The 16,443-nt window shown below is 41.9% G+C and overlaps 2 protein-coding genes across 2 annotated transcripts; one reads left to right on the top strand and one right to left on the bottom strand.

Annotated features, from left to right (window-relative positions):
• Positions 1-247: 247 nt before the first annotated feature.
• On the bottom strand, positions 248-7,782 carry LOC137909817 (WD repeat domain phosphoinositide-interacting protein 1-like). Its single transcript, XM_068754241.1, has 12 exons — positions 7,464-7,782; positions 6,088-6,170; positions 5,525-5,691; positions 5,322-5,418; positions 4,056-4,153; positions 3,832-3,924; positions 3,675-3,745; positions 3,263-3,370; positions 2,490-2,654; positions 2,303-2,410; positions 1,703-1,842; positions 248-1,284 (listed from the first exon to the last, which is right to left on the bottom strand). Exons 1-12 carry the CDS (start codon positions 7,538-7,540, stop codon positions 1,163-1,165), a joined length of 1,329 nt encoding a protein of 442 aa, XP_068610342.1. The 5' UTR covers positions 7,541-7,782; the 3' UTR covers positions 248-1,162.
• Positions 7,783-9,173: 1,391 nt separating this feature from the next.
• On the top strand, positions 9,174-14,617 carry LOC137910522 (cAMP-dependent protein kinase type I-alpha regulatory subunit). Its single transcript, XM_068754958.1, has 11 exons — positions 9,174-9,263; positions 11,134-11,349; positions 12,473-12,643; positions 12,759-12,850; positions 12,958-13,019; positions 13,105-13,151; positions 13,257-13,415; positions 13,539-13,599; positions 13,799-13,920; positions 14,134-14,215; positions 14,445-14,617. The coding sequence occupies exons 2-11, from the start codon at positions 11,176-11,178 to the stop codon at positions 14,615-14,617; spliced, it is 1,143 nt and encodes a 380-aa protein (XP_068611059.1). The 5' UTR covers positions 9,174-9,263; positions 11,134-11,175.
• The last annotated feature ends 1,826 nt before the right edge of the window (positions 14,618-16,443 follow it).

The following is a 16,443-nucleotide window of genomic DNA, read 5'->3' as shown; positions in this document are numbered from 1 at the left end:
AGACGTGCTCAACGCTTTGTTTGTCGAGTGTGTTTTTGGGGGGGTGCCCAAATGCAGCAGGGGATGCGCAAACAAGCAGGAGAGATAGCAGGAAGGTGCAGGTGGCTGAACTTGAGGTCTGTTTCTTCATTAAAAAGTGTGTTGAACAATTACGTTTCCTGTAATGTGATCAAAACTTCACTTTCCCATTATTTCCATGGATATATGAGAGTTTAAAAACACGATTGAATTGAACAACGCATGCAGAATCACTTCTCAGCTTTAATGATTCTCTGGTGTCCAGTACCGAGCAGCTGAACGCGTCATCGGAGCGGCTGACAGCGCCACCTTTTGGCAAAGTATATGGTCTCACCATGTCATCAACATTACAACATTAATATAAATGTTATACAGTATATACATTATACACACAGTATACATTTTCAGTATCTATTTTTTTTATCTATACATTTGTGTAATTTTGCAAAAAAAATTATTTAGCACATTAAAGTAAAATGTTAACATACTGTCTTGTAGTAAATAAAAAATCTCTTCATCGGATTCAGCTGCTGAGCGCTGCACCCACAGAGTCCACTGTTTCAGATACATTATCCGGCTACATTTGTCACGTCTGGTTTTTTCAGCCTCGTCTCTTAGTACCAGATTTATAATGGCAGCTGCATCTGCCAGACATATAATACTTATTACCTTTACCGTGATTTAAATAGCATATGACACTTGGAATATATTTTACTTCCAGAATAAACTTCAGATCCTCTTTGCTGAGGCGTATTTTAATTCCTGTTAATAATGTTCCCAAAGTGCTGAGGCCTGTTTAACATAAAAGCCCTTCTGATAGAGTTCAAGATACAAAATGTTGCAACATTGATCTGAACGTGTCAAGAGTTTGTTTTTTTCCTAACCCTATGATGAGTGGATCTTCCACTTCTTTTGGGTTGTGTGGGTGTTGTTTTTTTATTTTATTCTTTATAAAAATGAGAAGGACACAAAATACAGAAACACCAGTAAGTAATATTCTGGCAAGACTTGACCCTAGGCCAGCAGGGGTACATGTGGAAGGGTGGGGGGGGGGCACAACAATGTCTAAAACTAGGAACGATTATTGTTCACCTTCCCTGCGCCAACAAGTAAGTTTGATTGGATGTTTCATCGGGGGATTTGGTCAGTTACTGTGGCTGCCGACTGGGGGGAACTCGTCCTCATCATCCAGACAGACGGGACCCTCTGCAAACTCATGCTCTGGGATGATCTCCCCCTTCTGGGCTCCACCGTCCTCAGAGTAACCTGAGAAGACAAGGAAGGAGGAGATTAAGGTTTTTTTTGTAGCCTCTTATTCCTCATTTGTGAAATGATTTTTGATGTCAACTCAATAACAATAAATTCAGGAAATGTAAGCAAAGCTGATTGACTTTTAATTTGAAATTAATATAACGTTTATTTGACCAGATCAAAACGAATTATCTTGCAAACCTGCATAAAAGTGAAACATGCCTACATACATGAGAGGTTTTTATCAAACTATTCTGAGCTAAAGCAACTTTATTGTAAATAGTTAATACATAAATACAAGTACTGGCCCTTTTGTAGATTTTACTAGAGTTTTTCATATGGCTGTCAGTGATTTGTCTTATCTGTCATATATAAAACATCACCTCAGGTGCACTTCAGAGTTAAAGGATGATGGCCAATAAGAACACTGTACCCATGAGAGTGGTGGAGGAGGGTGGGGTTGAAGGGAGAGCCACAGTAGCAGCGTATGATTGGCTGGCTGGTTGGGGAGCAACATTGTCCAGTTTATCCTCATCACTTCCTTCCTCCTGCTCCTCACTTGAGTCAAACAGCCTGCACGGACAGAGAAGACAAAAGACTCAGCAACGAGTATTTTTTTTTTTTTTTTAAAGTGGAAGTATACAAGACGCTGATAAAAAAAGAAAAAGAAAACACCAGCAGGCGTGATAATGTGACTTTCTAAAACATAAAGGATATATATATATATATATACATTGGAGGATGTGTAAAATACTTTAAGGCAGAATAATGTAAAACTGACATTGTAAAATATGGCATTTCTAATAAAATACTCTTAGTACTTGGTGCTGGGCATAAGTACCTTTTCGATTACAAGTTTGAAATTATAAGATGTCAGCATATCTTATAGTAAAAGCACAGGTCTAAAGATTTTACACAGATATTAATGCCATTTAAATTGTGTTTATACATTGTCAGTGAATTTTTCTGTCAGCACTATATGCAAATTACCGAATTAAAGTGACAGTACAGTGTTAATATGCAAACCACTCACCTGTGTTTATGAGCCAGGACGCACTCGCCTCCATCCTGTGGATCCACATTATAAATGTAGAAGTGCCCGTCTGAGGATGCCACCAGCAGGCGAGGGAGCTTCTGAATCCTGACAAGATAAGCACAAGCAAGGTGAGAAGAAACCTACAAAGAAAGCCAACGCTCATCTTGTCGTTTGCTCTCCTTACGTAGCCAGGGCGCAGATGTTCTTCAGGCCGAACATATTGAGTCGCACTGTGGCAAAGGCTCGGTCCTGATGCATCATGTCGGACACCTGGGCGGGCAGGTAGGTGCTGGCTGCTGTAAACATTTTGCCCACATACGCTGACCACGTAGGAGACTCCTCCTCTTGACTGCTCGGAAACGAGACGGCGAGAGCATTAATGATCTGGATTTATTTCTGGAAATCTGAATATTACATAGTAAGACACAGACATGACTGAATTTCACAGGAACATGGCATGTATCATGGCATGTCGTCCCTGAACTAATGTTTGTAGAGAGCCAATGACGCTCCTTAATAAATGCATTTAAGTAAATACAAGAGGGCCCTCGAATTTGGATCCTCAACAGAAAAGAAAAAATATTTAAAACATATATTTATTTTAATGGTAAAATTTTACTATTTGAAAGGTTTGTTTTATTGGAAGGAAAAGCTATTCTTTTTTCCCCCCCTTAAGTTCAGTTAAACTTCCGGCTGGATCACATAAATAACACCATGTAAACTCCACACTGTGCCAATTAGATGTTGAGACTTTTCAAAAAGGTTGGGTGAATATCGCAGAAGATCCATTTAAAATGTTGAATTCTACTTTGACTTTCTTAAGCATTGCAACATCGTTGATGACAACAACGTTGAGGGTCCGCATAGCTGGATGAGGACCAGCAGGTGTGTGTGTGCGTGTGTGTGTGTGTGTGTGCGTGTGTGTGTCTGTGTGTGCGTGCGTGGGTCTGCGTTTACCTGGGACAGTGCTGCTCCAGTTTAAAGATATGGACTGTCTCAGTGTTGCTGGAGGCACATAAGAACTGGGCGTCTGCGCTGAAGGACAGTGAACTGATGCTGACATATCTGACAAACAGAAGGAAAAAGGGAAGTTAACATATATAAATATTTTTGTAAACAAATCATATTTCACAGGAACAAAATTGATGCTTTTGGAATTCTGAGCCAAAATACCTGCATTTGTCATTGTTTTAAGATTTCTGTCTTCATCATGGCTGCTCATCTAAATGCTGAGTCTCCCACATTGCTCATCCTCCTGCTGCAAACCCTTCGTTTAACTTACGGCAGCACCCGACTATCGTCTACTCCACTGTCTGTCCAAATGTTGTTAATACTCCATTGAAATACACAATAAGTGCGACGTTCTAACCTCTTCATCCCTCGGCGGAATTCAAACAGCCTCTGTCCTTCGGGAATGCTGAAGACTCTGATAACGGTACCCTTTTGAGGAGAACGTGTATAAAACAGAGGCTGCTGATGATGAAAAACGAATACATAAATGGTAAAAAAACAAAACGAAAAAACACCTTTTCTGAGGCGCTGGCCAGTTTGGAGCCAGAGCCATTGAAGGTGAGGGCTGCCAGGGGGCTGTCGTGGGCTTGGATCAGCGTCAGAGTGCTCTAAAGGGGCAAAACAAGCGTTTCCTAATGGTTTACTGGGCTAATTGTCCCCAAAGGGGTTTTCAAGACACGTGAAAACAACGGCATTATTTTCCATCACTGCCAACGTTAATACGTTTCTGTGGCGTTACCAGGCTGTTGGCATCATAGACGGTGATCTCTCCGATGGTGACGTTGCCGGGGTAAGCAAGGTAGGAGTTACTGTGGTTGACAGAAAGAGCACAGAGACCTACGAGAGAGCACAGAGGATGGTTTGAGCTCTTATTTTATCAAACATTTAATTTTATTACCTCCACCTTTGTTTGTTTATTTGTCCGTCCGTCTGTTAGCAAGATAACCCAAAAAGTTCTGCATGCATATGGATGACATTTTCAGGAAATGTTGGGAACAGGTACAGATGATTTAGATTTTGGTCACGATCCTGGATTATGGATCACTTTGAAATTGTCGGTAACATTGCAGTCAATGGAGCTTTAAATTATGTTCCCCAATATCTCGTTTGGTTATTGACCGATGGTTATGGAATTTGAAACAGAATTTAAAATATTACATTTTAACATTGAAAACCACATTTAAGGATTTAAAAAATCCGGGAAAAATACACTTCAAGTCCGATTCACTTTTACTTTTCATGGTTGGCGTATAAAGATACCGAGAACAATTGAGAACATTCTGGTGATGATCCAGATCACCATGTGGCTGGAATGAGCTGCTCGGCGGAGGTCTGCGCTCTCTGAGTGATATTTGTCATTAATTGTCTATTTTACCAATCCAAAATGTTTTAAAATATTTCCCACATATCTTTTGCACACAAACAGCCAAGTACATAAGTAGTGCCTTAATTAGTTTATTTTTTATTTCTGTGGTAACAAATTGAACTTAATATCTTACATGTATTATCACTGGTCTGCAAAACAATACTAGACAAAAATAAACCAAACAGGCTGCACAAAAATAAGAATAAAGATGATGATGCTCCATGTGTTTGTAACCTATTGTTAAAACAAAGCCAAGATGGATGGAACAAGGCACAGCTCATCACAGACTGTCTGTCACTGTTTTTACAAATGCATGATTGAGTACTTTGCATTCATGAGACTGTGCACCGTGGAACATAAGTTTAAACGTGTGTTATGTATATTCTTGAAGAAGACAGAACACCCGCTTTGTCCTTATCACTTAATAAGCCACTTAATATATAGTTGAGCGGCTGTTCTCCAGCAGTGGCTGATTTCATTAAGTGGCTGATTTCAAATTTTATGTCAGTAATGTTCTATTAATTTCACTCTATGACTTCTTTTTCTGATCTTGCCTTGACTGTGTGCAAAATATCCCATAAATGCGTGTATAATCAGCAAAAATGACACATTATGATTTAAAAGTGATTCTGGGCGTACCTGAGGGGTTGGTGGGGGTGTTGAGCAGGGTCTTGAGTAGCTTCATATCTTTGATATTGTGGATGTAGATCGACTCCTCCAGGCACACCACCAGGCGCTGATCCAAGCGACAGATTGGAACGAGAGATCACAGAACAAAATAGGCAAACCCAAAGGTTGAGAATTATTGGTAGACACGAGGGTCGCCGCCTTCCTATCCTCACCTGTCTGTTAAGCCGGACGGCGAGGATGTTGCTGGAGTAGCTGTAGTTGCAAATCTCCGTTCCCTTTTTGAAATGATAGACGTTCATTCGCCGCGGCGTGGAGAGACTGACCACCACCACCAGACTGCTGGAGAACAGCCGCTCAACTATATAGACATCTGGGCACTCTACTGGGAAAGACAAACGAATGGCTAAGGATTGCAGCAGACAGGAAAACGCAGAATCCTCATCTCGACTCACTCCCAATATTTACACGCACAGATTTAGTGGTATGAGGAAAAACTGCCAGTCCCAAGACAAAGAATGTTCTCTGCTTTCTTCCATTGTTCTTCTTGAGGATTAGAAAATTAAGCATTTCAATGATTGAGCAGAAATAAAATACCACCCTTTATTCCTACATGGTGGGAAAATGTCCTAATCCATTTTGGCATTCAACCTCTATTGCTGCACTAACGTCACCTAAAGGAGGAGATACTGATGTTTCAAAAGCATTACTTTAGTGAACACAAGCCTGAACCTTTATCTAGGAGGCAGCGAGTCAAACGGAGCCTCTCTTTTATTACCTCCCTCGTGGATGCGCTCCAGTTTGTCCGCAGCAGTGGCCGAGAAGAGCCGGTAGCCCGTCTTGGTACCCACAGACAGAGACCTACGGCAGCAACACACAGTATTACACATTGTATGCAGCTGCAGCCACGCTTTGAGAGCAACTGAAACGTATCTAAATTAATTAAAAAATAAATTGTAATACAATTAACACTATGTCAAATAAATTGACATGCATTTTAATTTCAACCACTGACATTTCTGAATAATTTATGTCATCTGGCCCAACTCTGGTCTACTTTGTATTTTCATCAAATTCTTTCCGTGCATTCTGATTCTGCAGTTCAGCTTCTTCATATGGTAAATTATTACATTCGGCCATACAGAGCGGGCGACGCTCTTTATTTTCACGTTTTGATTTTGATTTAAATACACGGGAAATGTTGTGATTATACTCTGAGATTACGTAGAGCAGTTCCGGTTAAACCTGATCTAGTAAATGTATGTTGACCCTTCTGCATGGCTCTTTTTTATTTATTTTTGTGGACTATTTTTGCTTACTACAATTACAATTACAAAAGGCCCTTGGCAGTGTGATACAACGTATATACATTTTGGCTATATAAGTGAAACTTGACTTGACTGGCTATACGTCTACTACAGTTAGAACATACTTTATGACACTACATTTGTGATGCGTTTGCTGCATTTGCATGCGTACAATTAATATAAATTCAGCAAAGTTTTAAAGACACAAAGTCTACAATTTTTGCAAAATGACCCACAGATTTTGAGTGAGTTTGTTCATTTTAGGACTGGTCAGTAAATAATTACATTCAATGGATTGTTACACACACACACACACACACACATTCAAATGAAATATTAAGTCAAAGTAATGGATGATTTTTGGTTTTGTAACATCTTATCGTCTTCAGATAATAAAGATATAACACCGTTTCTGACATTTGCGCACAAAGAATCTTGTCCTTTATCATCCTGACAGACAGAATTGTCTTATAATGAGAGACAGAGGAGATGTGTTTGCGTCAGGTGACACTCACATCTGTTCTGGAGTCTGCTGGCCCGTTTACAACCCCAGAGTTCACCTGCACTGCTGGTAGAACCGCAGATTCGCGTTTACACACACTAACATCTCGTGTTATGAATTAAGAAAGAAGAACACAATGGCCCTCGTTTTCAGAGAGACACAAAGGTAGAAGCTCATCGGCCAGTGTTTTCATTGGGACGCGCGCACGCCGCCTGATCGCAGCTTCCGTTACCGACTGACGTGAAATCGGCTCCTCGAGAGAACCGAAACGAGCCCGACCAATAAATTATGCAACAACCCAGGCGCAACCGAGGAGACGGAGCTCACGCTGGGGGGGGCGCTTACGTGGTGTCCTGGTTGAACGAGGCGCAGATGAAGCCTGGGCGCGCCTCGGCGCCGCCCGGCGCGTCCTGGGACTCCATCGGGAGTCGTGAAATGCGCTTTTTCTCGGAGATAGCCGAGGTCGCAGGCCTTTGGGCTCGGGTCGATCCCCCCCCCCCCCACGCATGAACCGCTTCCCTTCTTCCTCCGCAAGCTGCCACGATCACAACAATCTCCGGGGGGAGGAATGTCCGGACGGGATGTCCAAGGTGGCACGCATCGTCCACGGAGACGACTGTCCCGGATGTCCACGGAATGGCGATTACGCGTCCCACACGGGTCGTTCCGCTCACTCGACGCTGTTGTTATTACGTGAATAACTTTCGACAGCAAAACAAAAAACAGCTGATGGGTGGGTGCGTCACGCTGAGACGTGTCGCGATTGGCTGACAGTGACACGTCAAATCCTCGGACTCTTGTTTTTCATTGGTCGAGCTGTTTACATGCTTTATTTCACTTGTGCTCGTAGATGTCAATTCACGGGAGACCCGCCTATTTCGGTGAATAAACACCCGATTGGCCAATTAGATTGGCTGTTTTTTTTCACGAGGGTTGGCTTTGATGATTTCATTGGCTAAAAGACGAACAAGGCGTTTTTATGTTTATGACTTCGTGTTAATGTAGTTTACATTATTAATCCTAAAAGCAATCAATGCGTACTGAAATATTTACCTGTAAAAGGATATTATAATTATATATCTAAACAATAAACTGGATTGTAAAACATGTGTATCTTCTCAGTTGACTTTATACTGGGGCAATGCTGGTTGTGTTTGTTTGGTCCTTGTATTTACAGAAGTACAGCGTGGGACGTACAGCCTTTTGGCCTGTTACACTACACACAGGTACATATACTATACTTTAATATAACCAACACGCATAACTTCAAAAATAATGCTTGGTAATGAATAAATTACAATTACTGTGCTTAATTAATATAACACTCACTTGCACCTATTTCAGCTTAATGAGTCTATACTTTCTGGAACATTTTTTAAATGGCACCCCTGTATTTTATGCAAATGATCTACAACTACTGTACTTTCGGTTTGTCCCATCAGGGGTCGCCACAGCAAATCAACTTTCTCCACCTCGCCCTGTCCGTCCTTTCTTTTCCTTTGCATCGTCCTCACCTACCCCAGCTACTCACCTGTCCTCCCTCCCTGAAACTGAAGTAAACTTTTTTGTTGCTGCAAAGTTTAGCTGATAATTATTTTATCCGGGGAGCTCTGGACAATATACCTGGCTTTGGATGTTCTGACTAGACCGTGATGTTGTTTGAGAATAGATACAACGCATAACGTGTCGTGTGATCAGGTATGTAGAGAAATTTGTGTCTTTTTATGCAATCAAACAAAAAAAGGTTTGGCAACCAAAAGTAATGGATTTGGTTCTTTGGTTGCAAATCCGTTTTTTGGTTGCAAAACTTTTTTTTTGTTTGTTTGCATAAAAATACACCATAAATTTCTCTCCATAATATGGTTCGTTTTTCATCAGATACAGTTTCTTTGACGTCACGATTTCCGTATAGTCTCCTTTAAGGTTGCCAAGGGTTACGGGCTCACATGTCAGAGCGAAAAGAATTGACGTCAGTCCTGGTTGCTGATTGGTTCGCAGCCGTTTCCGGTGGGGCAGCGGTCCAGGGCTAGGGTAAAAAAAAAAAAGAGAGATCGAAGCGAGGAGGATCTGGTAACGGTACGCCTTGTGAAATATCACCAACCCCGGGTCGCGAACGAACGGCTCGGCAGCCATTTACGCTTTCTTGTGAGTATTTGCGTGTTTTCAGTTCGTGGGTGAATGACCTCTAGATAAGTGAAATTTGTTTTCTTCCGTCTCTCGTTTGTTTATGCTACAACTCAAGATGGCGTCATAGGAGGAGAGCTTTGCCTTTGCACGGAGCTAGCCAGCTAGGTACCAACCCTGCACCGTAATGTAAGCCCCAAAAAAAAAATATCGTGAAGTAGAACTAACGCGTTTATTACTTCACGTTTACGGCTCAGTATTCAGGGGGAGGTAGTTAGTTTTAGCCTGCATGCTGTACGTTTATCGGCTGCAGCCGTCGGTCTCCACGAAGCCTTCCTGACCTACACGGTGTTAATCAGGGCATTTGCTTCACACTGTTAAATAAAACAACATTTACTAAGTTAGTAGGTTATTACACGCAGTATTATCGCCATACATCGGCCAGCGTACTTCATGGTCAGTTTATTCAGCAAGGTCATTTGTGCATTGCAGTGTTTTTTCCCCTCTGATTTAATACACAACCCGTAGTGCTGCAGCTCAGTGCCTGAATTGGAGAAATAACTCTTAATTGTCTTACTGCCATAATCGTGTACAGCTACAACGTATTTACGAATAAAAGGAGAATACCCCTGACTCGGGCACAAACCTCCGCCAAGGCCCGATAGACCCCTACAATTCAATCATGCCATATCCAAAGTCAAAATCCTAACCATTTAACCACAGCTAAAGTTTAATGGACCTGCCGAGCATTGAACTCTGATGGGTCTCGTATATAATTTGGATCCACGTAAAATCAAATAGCAACACCTTTTGATGTGGTTGGATGTTTTTTTTTTCCATCAGCATTTATACGTTTCTCGGGTAAAATAAAAGACAATGTAAAATGCTCTTGTGATGTTTAAGAAAGTGAAAATAAGTCTGCTCCATTTAACGGGGTGCATTCTGACCCGAGATCCATCGTCCCACAAGTTTGGTTGAAATAAATTCCGTACCTTGCGCTTAATTCTGCTGGCCAATCGGCAAACTCACACACATGGGTGAATTGATAATCTCCTTGACTGAAGTAATAATGGTCTAGTCTGTATTCTTTAGTCTTCATATCACTTGGTCCAAAAACAGTGTCAATAATCACCTGGCCTTGTGATAGATGTAGCTTAAAGCAAGCCTTCCGAGTTTCCACCCTGACGGCAGTTACCTTTGATTACAGGGCGAGTGATCTCACCCAGGCCTGCTGAGAAAAATGCTATGATAATGATACACATGCGTGATGCCCATACAAGGGTAGGATGAGGCACCTGTTTGAGATGTGTTCCCTTATTTACGTATCTGAAATGCACACGTTGGTCACAAACGAGGCTTTACGGACTTTCCTGTTTTAGCCTGCAAAGCTCCATTAAGCTCAAAGCTGTCTGAAGAAGCGCCGAGGCTGATCGTACAATCTGGGATGTGCCAGGCTGGTTCAGCTTATTGGTTTATTTTATAAAGGATTGATTCACTGACTTTAAAGTGTTGTGCAGGATTCTCTCTTGCTGACGGATGACTTAATTCAGGCTTGTGAAAAGCTTACAGTATATTTCTCTGAGTAAATAAATCCAGTCTGCTGTATGTGGTCAGACTCGGATCACATACGATCCGTTGTTTCCCCTGACACTCGGAAGGACTCTGGTGCTAAAGTGCCAAAGCACCCCCCCCCCCCCTTCGTTTTACTGTATTCTCACACCGGTTCTATCTTCCTCACATTCTCATTTTAATTTTCAGTGTCTCGTCACAATACACGAACATCCCGAGTCTCTCGTCGCGCTCAGGTAGTCAAATGAATATATTTTCTAGTGATCTGAAATGATGCCCCTTTTCTCCTCTGCCTTCCACTTCCCCCCCCCCCCCCCCCCAGTACAAAGGTCAGAGGTCTCAGAGCAGGGTTGCGGTTGTCGTCATGGCATCTGGAAGTACGAGCAGCGAGGAGGAGCGCAGCCTGAGAGAGTGTGAACAGTATGTGCAGAAACACAACATTCAGCAGCTGCTGAAGGACTGCATCGTCCAGCTGTGCACCTCCAGGCCAGACAGGCCCATGGCTTTCCTCAGGGAGTACTTTGAGAGGCTGGAGAAGGTTTGTGCATCTCATTTTTGTTGCCATTATTTAAAAAGTAGGAAATTATATTTTTGTGTTGTTATATTTCTGCTTCGTAAACCAGCTAATATTTGCCGGCATTAGCTAGTCAAAGTCTTCTTTATTGTCAATGAATGAAGGAATGAAGTTCCTTTTCTCTCAGACAATGAGCAAGAAACAATACTAGACGATTTAAAAACACTATATGAACAAATCTATTTTATTTCTTTGTTAAAGATAAACAAATACATGACAGAATAGAAGAATGTTTGTGATATAAGCATGTTTTTGAAATCGTCTTTAATTTCTTACTTTCAGTTTTCCTGTCATTAGAGAGCAGCGTTTTGGCTAAGAGAACATTAGAAGCAAGATTAGTTGTGTTCTTAATGTGCTGACCGACATAAATAACATCAATATGATCATTTTTAAAATGACTCTTTCCATAAAACATAAACATTGGTTATGTTTTACTGCATATAGCATACTGAATAGAGCGCTATGTTAAGTATACTTAAGATGTTGGACGTTCAGAGTTTGTACTCGGTCTTGTAAAATTGAAGAATTCATTTAATTTTCTTTGTTACATATCAGTTAAGAGAGACTTTTTGGTAAAAAAGAGAGAATATTATTTAGTTAGAATTAAATATTTTATTATATTAAATATATACAATTACGCATCAATTAATACAATTTTCAATAACTTTAAAAAAAGTTTGATACCGAGAGCGAGAGATACATTTACAATCAAGGGAGGATTGATTTCCTTTTCTTTCACAACTCATCCTAATTTCATTTTTTTTTTTTTCACATTCTGCTTCAAAATAATCTTTAAACTGTGAAAACGTAAATTTAAGACACGTTGCTGTAAATAGGTTATGCATGTATAACCTGCTGGCTGCAAAAATACTGGATAAGAGGAACAGACTTTCTGGTCGCTCTTGTTTTCTAATCACTTACCGGTATTTGTATGTAGTTTTTATTTTTCCTATATTGCATGTTGTCTTTTATAGACTTGCATTTGTTAAGCGACTCTTCATTGTACTGTTTTCTGAAATGGTCCCCTTTAATTTAAATGCAGCCGCACAAACCTTCGCGGCTGAATTTGTGTCTCGTTTTCTTCCAGGAGGAGGCCAAGCAGATTCAGAACCAGCAGAAGGCCGGCAGCTCTCGTTCAGACTCGCGCGACGAGGAAGTGTCTCCGCCCATGAACCCTGTGGTGAAAGGTCGCCGGCGGAGAGGAGCCTTCAGTGCAGAGGTCTACACGGAGGAGGATGCGGCCTCATACGTCAGGAAGGTAGACCACAGCAGTGTTGCAACACTTAGATCTACATCAGCAGATGCTCTCGTTACTCTGAAAGTGTTTGCTGTGAGTGGAAATGTCCTCACGTAGAACGCGATTTCTTTTTAAGGTCATCCCAAAAGACTACAAGACGATGGCGGCCTTGGCCAAAGCTATTGAGAAGAACGTCCTTTTCTCACATCTGGATGACAACGAGAGGAGGTGCCAGTCTTTATACTGCGTCCTCTGTTCGAACCCCTTCATGAATAACGTTTTGATTATGTCGCTGTTGTCCGGCGCACTAATTCACAAATCTGTCCTCTTTCCAGCGATATATTTGATGCAATGTTTCCAGTCACTTACATCGCGGGAGAAACGGTTATTCTGCAAGGTAGGGCTCCACATTTAGGGCGGCATTTATCCAAAATGTGAGCACGTCTTTGTGTGACGCTAACGCTAATGCCGTGTGCTCCCAGGTGACGAAGGCGACAATTTCTACGTAATCGACCAAGGGGAGATGGACGTGAGTTTCTGATGCTCTTTAGATAACAACGTTACACTTTTATCAACAACATAAAATATTTGCCGTTGGACACACATTTTGTTTCTTCCCCTCCTGACGTGACAGGTGTATGTGAACAATGAATGGGTCACTAGTATTGGAGAAGGTGGCAGCTTTGGGGAGCTGGCCCTGATATACGGAACCCCAAGGGCGGCCACGGTGAGAGCCAAGACCAACGTCAAGTTGTGGGGCATCGACAGAGACAGCTACAGGAGAATACTCATGGTGAGAGACGGTATCAGTCCGTCCGCGGGGTCCGCAATGCAACGAAGGCCCTTCTTAATGCCGCATGTTTGGTGATTTTGCTGCTCCGATCAATATCCCACGAACAAATATTTTTCTCCTCAGGGAAGCACTTTGAGAAAGAGGAAGATGTACGAGGAGTTCCTCAGGAAAGTGTCTATTTTAGGTGAGTTCTAGTTATTTATTTTATTCTTATTTACATAGTTGATCAGAGAACTTCTAAACGGTAGAAGAGGGGTGTGTCTTTAGTGGTGAAATCAAAATAACCTGCAAGTGAATTCACCGTAACACAAAGATGTATTTATTTACTTATAAATGTCTCATAATTTCACCCCCCCCCCCCCCGGCCCATCCCCCCCTTTCAGAATCTCTTGACAAGTGGGAGCGTCTCACAGTGGCTGACGCCCTGGAGACCGTCCAGTTTGAGGACGGACAGCGGATTGTGGTGCAGGGAGAGCCTGGCGATGAATTCTTCATCATCCTAGAGGTTTATACCGATCTCCTCTTGCATTCACACGCATTCACGCGCTCCCAGACGACACGGAGGCGTCGTGATGTTTTGCTTTTCATATTGTTGGTTGCAATGCAGCCTCAGAGGTAGCGCGGGGATTTTTCTTCCTCCCCAAGTGCCGTTTGGTTTGAGGTAAACGTTGACTCAATTCGAGGCTGCCCGGCGTCCTTTCATCCGTGTGTTCTCCAGGGTTCTGCAGCTGTGCTGCAGCGTCGCTCAGAGAATGAGGAGTTCGTGGAGGTGGGGAGGTTAGGACCGTCTGACTACTTTGGTAAGAACTAAAAACACGATGCAGCAGGATTTCTGTAAATACATTTGTGATTCTTCAGGAAATAATTATTGCATTGCCATTTGGGTTGAGATTTTAAAAAGGGCGTGCTCTCGATGCACCGTTTGTCTGGCTATCATCGTCCTATTTGTTTTGTGTTGTTGTGTGATGACGCGTGAAGTTTATTATGCTGTGGCCGTACCTAAGATGGACGCTTTCTGATGTCCTCCAGGTGAGATTGCTCTGCTCATGAACCGTCCCCGTGCCGCCACCGTGGTCGCCCGCGGCCCTCTGAAGTGTGTCAAGCTGGACCGGCCTCGCTTCGAGCGTGTCCTGGGTCCCTGTTCAGACATCCTTAAACGCAACATCCAACAGTACAACAGCTTCGTCTCGCTGTCTGTCTGAGCCCCCCCCCCCCCCCCCCCCCCCCCCCCCCCTTGTCCTCTTTTTCCCCTTTTAGACCCAGGATCCACCAATGCAACTTGCTTTTCCTCACTTTCTTATTCTTTTGGCTTCTTTTCCTTATTAGTTTTTGTTACACACACACACACGGGTGACTTTTCAGCCATTCACCAGCGCTTGTACCAGCTGCTGTACGCTTCCTTGTAGGCACAGTTATTCCACGTTACCTATGTTTAAAATGTATTTGCTGGTTACACATTCTTTTTAAACTTAAACACGGAGCAGGGTTTGCGAAGAGATCTGGAAGGCAGTCGGGTCTCAGACTGATAAGACGGGACAATCAACCATCACTCAGCGCTTTCGGTGAATTTGTAAGCGATTTCTGTTGTATATTGAAGCGAATGGAGGACTGCTGCTTACCGGTTAGTTTCCTTTTTGGCGTCACTTAGCCTGATTTAATATACATTGTCGAGAAGAATCTAGCACCTGCAGAATGCAGGAAGACGATTGTAACAGATATTGTACCACGGTTGTTCTCCCTTTGCTCTGTTGGGTTACTTATTATAAGTCTGTTTCTCTTATTTTGAAAAAAGCTTGTACAAATTAAGGTTCTTATTTTATTGTGCAGCTAACAGGCTAGTGCCAAATCCATGCAAAGACGCATAACTGCGGCGATACAGTGCGTGTTCCGTTCCCTGACTATTTGGAGCTTCAAACAGAAGGTAGTCTTCATCCTTACTTCCTTTTAATCAGTAAAATGACCATATAAAAACTGCCTTGACCATTCTGAGGGGGGGAAAAGGAAAAAAAAAAGGAGTATTTAATGTATTTCAGTATTCAATTTTGTTTTTAGTATATACCAAATAATTTGGTCATTCTGCTATGGTTTGTAATCAAAATGTACCAATAGTATAGTGAGAATGATTATCGTTCTATTATCATTGACTAAATACTAAATTTTGGGTTTGGAGTGATTGTGAGCTTAAAAAATGCATTTAACTGTCTTTTGTAAACACTTATTTTTCCATAAATTCTATTTTAAGTGTCCGGTGCCACAAAGTAAATAATTGCTTCTTCTTGTCAACTGACTAAACAGTATGTAATCGTATTGTGTTATAGGTTCAACCTTCTCACAATTGCTGAAATGAGGTAATTGCGGGTTTAAAGAAGTCAAGTTTTGAAAGGTGGTTTACTGATTTCAGGACATCTGAAGTATTAATGTGAGAAAGCGCCGTTGGTGAGCTGAGATTCTTTACTCAAAGCCAGTGTCATTGCTCATTTCCAGCTTGTGATCTGTTCTCTATGCTTACTTGGCATCATGTTTTTAGGCATCTGATCATATGGAATGAATGGGAGCGTGCATGTATTAAAAACAACGGAAGCTATCATTGTCAAATATTTGATTTGTTTCGCTCTAGCTTAACTGCTTTATTAAATAATATAAAATCTCTCATTTTTTTGAGATCTTAATCAAATCACACAATGTTGACTTTTGGATTATAGGCTTAACTCTTCATTCCTGCCTCACTGTTAACCCGCAACGACACTTTATCATGCCGTGTCTCATTCAGAGCACAAACGTGCAACACTTGTGCGTTCATACGTCCAAAAAGATTTGATTGTGGTGACGATTGCGGGGTAGTCGGGCGAGGGGGGCAGTTTATATTCATGGTTATGAGTGTATTTCTCTTCACTGTTAAGTCATTCATCTTCAAACTGACCTGGATTTGGTTGCATGTGGATTTAAATCCATTGATGACACAACCTGTTCATCCTCATCTGCAGGCAATTGCTCTGTTAGGTTTGAGCGTTTGACTCACCTTTCGTTG

The sequence above is a fragment of the Brachionichthys hirsutus genome, chromosome 21 (genome assembly GCF_040956055.1).
Source record: "Brachionichthys hirsutus isolate HB-005 chromosome 21, CSIRO-AGI_Bhir_v1, whole genome shotgun sequence".
Lineage (NCBI taxonomy): Eukaryota > Metazoa > Chordata > Actinopteri > Lophiiformes > Brachionichthyidae > Brachionichthys > Brachionichthys hirsutus.
The sequence above is the reverse complement of the archived record's forward strand: the minus strand, read 5'-3'. Positions and strand labels throughout refer to the sequence as shown.